We start from the raw sequence: 5,152 nt of genomic DNA on the forward strand, positions 1-5,152 counted from the left end.
CGGTCGTTTATTTCCAACGACTATCCTCGTTCGTCGGCGTCGTTGGTTACTTTTTTTACGAACACTTTTTGCCCAATCGATTGTTCGTGGTTCGTTCGTCGTTCATTTCCAACGATAAAAATTGGAAGTGTGTACGCAGCTTTAGACGTGGATGATGACCCTGGAAAGACAAAGATTGCATCATCTTGGAGGAAATAACAGATTTGGGCATTGTCGGGGGGGTACTGTGATTTATATTGTATATTGGTCTACATTACCTTTTAAGTGCAGATTTGTCTGATAAAGAAGGTAATTTTGTATTTTCTGTTCTCCTGCATACACAAGAAATTATTGTCAGATTGTATGAGGTCAGATTTCTTCCAGCACAGTATATAATAAAATCTCTAACCATATTTAATGGTTTTGTTGTGAAGTCCCAGTTCTCAGATAGAAAATCTTCTTTTATGATGCATTTTATACTGCATTGTCCAGTCCCCATCCCTGCAAATAATGAGCTCCTTAATGTTCATTTATTATTCAGATGTTTGTCTGTGGAGGAGTCATCCTGGGACAGATCAATTCTAAGCAATGTTCTCTAATTATACCCATAATTATACCCATAACCCATCATGCCAAGAAATTTCATGGAACTTACAGTCGTGTGAAAAAGTAAGTATGCCTCATGGAAAATGCATATTTGTTTTTCATATTTGACAAAGCAAACATCTATAGAGTCTATGAACCCTTTAAAGTTTTCTATGTTTTATATGAATGTGACCTAAAAGTACATAAAGAAAACTGAGTTTAAAAAAATGGAACAAAAATTATTAAATTTGACTATTGAATTATTGAAAAAATGATCCAATAACATATCCCATAACATCATATTTGGTGTGACTCCCTTGTACAGCTATAACTGCAGCTAAACATATGCAGTAACTGTTGATCAGTTCTGCACATCAACTTGACGGAAGTCGCCCATTCCTCTATACAGAAACAGACTCAGCTCTTGGTGGGTTTCCTGAAGCGCTCGCTTTAGGTCTTTACACAACTTTTCAATTGGATTAAGGTCAGTTCTTTGACTCACCCATTTCAGAACATTCACTTTATTTTTCTTTAAGCATCCTTTGGTAGAACGTCTTGTGTATTTAGGATCATTGTCTTGCTGCATGACCCACTGTCTCTTAAGATTCAGTTCACAGACAGATGTCTCGAATTTTCCTTTATAAATCTCTGGTATAGTTCAGAATTCATTGTTCCCTCAATAATGGCAAGCTGTTCAGGCCAAGATAAAGCAAAACGGGCCCAAACCATAGACCTCTCACACCATGTTTCACAGATAGGATAAGGTTCATGTAAGGAATGTAGTGTTTGTCTTTCTTTTTTCTGTAGTCTTTTATTTATTTAAGCCAAAAAGTTCTATTTTGGCTTCATCCATCCACACAACATTGTTCTAGTACCTTCTGGTTTGTTCATATGATCCTAAGCAAAACTGTAGAAGATCAGCAATATTTTGGGTGCTGTCTACATGCTACCCTTCCATACACACTATTGCTCTTCATTGTTCTTCTGATGGTAGACTCATAAACATCAACATTCATGAATTCAACCAATGTTGGTGACAATATCATGTTAAGGGGCTTTGTAAAAATGGAAAGCCAAAATCACAGAATGGAAAAATTTAGCTCAATTTTTGCAAAATGTAATAAATGTAAGGGAATTTGCGACATAAAAAATTATATAAGTAAAAGAATTTTTTTCACCAGTTGCTCACAGGGAATGTTCTCCCATTGCCGTTCAACAGTTTCTTGTAGTTTGAAAATAGCCTACAAGTTCAAAAAATTTTGGCAAACCAAACTTTTGAGTCTGGTTCCACAGTTCATCAAACTATGGGTAGCAGAAGAAGAGAGAGCACCAACAGACCCACTGTTAAGCATAACACAACCGGCGATGGTAAATAAAAATAGGTCCCATTGTGCATGTTTTTACAGGGAAGCAAGAGACAGATTCCTCCCAACCAAACTTCATCCCTTGTGGACTGGCTGGCTCTTTTATCATCTCAGCCACAACAAGGAGATGGTGTGAGTAAACATGATGCATTACCCTGGAGCCACATCTTGGGTACGTCTGCTTCTTCTACAACTGAAGGTTCTCAATCTCCTCTTCTGTTTTTAGACAATATAGACAGGTATAGTGAAGCAATTGTTATTTCCTGTCTTGGTTCTGCAGCTACTTCTGCTGATGGCAGAAGTGGTGGTGTATTACTGAAAAACATGGCTCAAAAAATACCATGTAGGAAAGCAGAACTTGCTGGCATATTTTTGGTCAGGGTCGGACAACAATGATGAAAATGTTCTGGATAAGATATGGGAATCAGGTGAAAATGATTAGGAGGACAGTGGTGGGGATAAAGAGGTAGATACTATGCAAAAATACCCATTCTTTAATTAATATTGCAGAATGTGACTGCAATAAAAGATACTTAACTGCCTGATCACTATCTTCTTTTCCAACGGTCCTTGGCCCCCTTTATCTCAGACATAGTAGCATCGGTAGCACCAGGCTGAGAAGGGCCATCTTACAGCCTCCTTAACATAATTGCCAATTTTTTTCTGCTGCAGATTCAGCATGAAGGGAATTAAAAGATTAGACAGAACAGCTGGTATCATCCTATATGGCATATGTCCCAAAGAAACCAATTACCAACTCCTAACCACATGGATTACTGGCATATGAAACTGGTTGTTTTCCCAGAACTGCCCAAAAATGCCATCCAGGTGCTGTCTGTCGACCCTCAGAAGCCATAGAGAGAGTTTTCAGTGCGGTAGGGAGTTTTTTAAATTAACCAGTTTTGTATTAATCTGTTTCAACCACTTGTTCCTGAAGTCAAGCAGTAATTTTACCACCACCACCACCAAAAAACAACACCACAATCATAAAAATAGGTACAGATTGTCACAGATTACAAAAATTGTCTGAAAAAACCATTGCTCTTGATTTTGCACCAAAATTAGGAAAATAATCAAGCTGGTCAGTAAGTAATGTCACAGCACAGTTGCAAGTATACCTTGGCAATGTTTTCCCATATTTCTTTTTTTACAGAAAATTATGTGAACAGATGGTAAAACAGGATTACAGCTGTCCCTGTACAGTCCCAGATTCCTAAAATTGGTTGAAGAAACCATTCCAAATAATTCTGAACAAACCTGGTTGGATTTGGAGTTTTACAGTTCCAAGCATCAGTAGTGAAGGTTTCATTTATTATTGAAATATTAAATAAGACAATGTAAAGGGAAAATATCTAAAATACTTGTTTTATCTATTCCTTTATAGCCATTTTATACATAATTAGCCACATCCCTTGAAGAAGCAAATGTTGCGAAACGTGTTGGGTTTTCTAGGACATACAGTACCTACTACTTTTGTATTAATTTGGACTCACACATTGGTCTATCCTTGTTCTTGTATTAAAATATGTGTGTATAAATGATTGTATGCTTAAAAGTGTCACGGATTGAATAAAATTGTAATTACAAAGCAAACTTAGTGGACATCATGAACCATAAGACCCCTCTCTAAAAGTAACCTATCCTATGGTTATTTTTCATTTCATTTTCCCTTCATTTTAAAGGGATTGGTTAGAGGAGATGTTCTACAGTTCACAGAAGTCACCTGAGCTGGGCCGATAACACTGCTGACAGATTACAGTGAAGAGTGCACAGGAAATTTGGAGATCCCAAGGTTTCTGACTCAATCAGCATGTGCTTTATTGTTTTGCAATATAAAGCATTCAATGCCCTAATTAGCAAACTAAAATGCAACAAATAGGAATCAAGGTTTGCAATCTTTTTTTATTGTTTTTTTCTATTATAAGGCAATGAATGAGGAATGATTGATGACCCAACAACTGCAGTAATCTCACTGCCCAAAACATATCTGTTCCAACACTGTGAGAATCAAATACTTTTGTGAAATTTTACCTTTAATGATCGACAGACAAATCTAAATGTGTTTATATTGTGAGTGAGAATATTCCAAACCCGCTGTCGGATTTCCTTGGTCCTCACTCCGTAGATAAATGGATTCATGAAAGACGGGAAAACAATATAAATGTTGGCTAGGAAGATGTGGACATTACGGGGAATGGACTTTTCCCCAAATCTGTAGGTGACAAAGGAAAAGATTGCTGGCAGGTAGGCACTGAGGATAACACAAATATGGGAGCCGCATGTTCCTACTGCTTTGTGCCGAGCTTCCCTGGAGGACATGTTGAAGATGGCTCGTAGGATCATGGCATAGGACAGACCAATAAACAGCAAGTCAAATCCAGTGATAAAAATTCCCAGAGCTAGTCCATAAAAACTGTCAGCTCTTGTGTCTCCGCATGCCAGATCAACCACAGCCATGTGATCGCAATATGAATGCAGCACAATATTGTCACCGCAGTACTTCACACGTCCTGCCAAAATAGGAACAGGAAGGATAATCAGAACCGCCCTGGCCAATATACCAAACGCAACCTTCACCAGAAGGCTGGAAGTGAGGACAGAATTGTATCTGAGAGGTGAACAGATGGCCATAAAGCGATCATATGCCATGGAGGCCAGGATCCCCGACTCAATGACTGAGAGACAATGGACAAAGAACATTTGTGTCAGGCAGCTGGTGGCATCGATAAGACCGTCATTAAACCAGAAGATCACCAGAGTCTTTGGCACAGTAGAGCTGGGGAAGGCCAAGTCATTGATGGCTAGCATAGATAGGAAGAAATACATTGGGGTATGGAGGCTCTTCTCAGTTTTTATTACATACAACAGGATTCCATTTCCCAGGCTTGCCAGAACATACAGAACACAGAATAAAATAGATGTCCAGATGGCTCCTTTTTGCAATCCTGGGATCCCAATCAGAAGGAACACTGAGGGCATGGAGAAACTAGTGTTGGGAACATGGAGCATGATCTGTTACTAGAGAGAATAAATAAACTCACCGTCCAATAAGAGACACAAATATAGAAACAAAAGTTGATGAGGCTAAAAAATATTTGATACATTATTAGGCAAAGGGGAACAAAGACAAAAACTACATTTGGCTCAAGGGAATTCAAGAAATACATAGACAGAATAAACCTGAGACAGAACGCCATTAGGTTTGGTTTTATTTACTTTTTCTC

The 5,152-nt window shown here is 38.2% G+C and overlaps 2 protein-coding genes across 2 annotated transcripts in view; one reads left to right on the forward strand and one right to left on the reverse strand.

The window, feature by feature from the left end:
• Positions 1 to 2,394, forward strand: part of LOC140323377 (olfactory receptor 56A4-like) — a 22,716-nt gene extending 20,322 nt beyond the window's left edge. The window contains exons 4-5 of the mRNA XM_072400414.1: positions 521 to 648; positions 1,971 to 2,394. Coding sequence (XP_072256515.1) covers positions 521 to 648; positions 1,971 to 2,064 — 222 coding nt within the window. The 3' untranslated portion in view covers positions 2,065 to 2,394. The remainder of the gene's footprint in view (positions 1 to 520; positions 649 to 1,970) is intronic.
• Positions 2,395 to 2,570: 176 nt separating this feature from the next.
• Positions 2,571 to 5,102, reverse strand: LOC140323401 (olfactory receptor 52K1-like). The gene has a single exon (XM_072400425.1). The coding sequence runs from the start codon at positions 4,935 to 4,937 to the stop codon at positions 3,936 to 3,938; it is 1,002 nt and encodes a 333-aa protein (XP_072256526.1). The 5' UTR covers positions 4,938 to 5,102; the 3' UTR covers positions 2,571 to 3,935.
• Between the last annotated feature and the right edge of the window lie 50 nt (positions 5,103 to 5,152).

Source organism: Pyxicephalus adspersus, chromosome 1, assembly GCF_032062135.1.
Source record: "Pyxicephalus adspersus chromosome 1, UCB_Pads_2.0, whole genome shotgun sequence".
NCBI lineage: Eukaryota > Metazoa > Chordata > Amphibia > Anura > Pyxicephalidae > Pyxicephalus > Pyxicephalus adspersus.

What these genes read in the sequence shown, in the direction of transcription:
- LOC140323401 (XM_072400425.1), bottom strand. Translation starts at nt 4,937, where the DNA reads ATGCTCCATGTTCCCAACACTAGTTTCTCCATGCCCTCAGTGTTCCTT.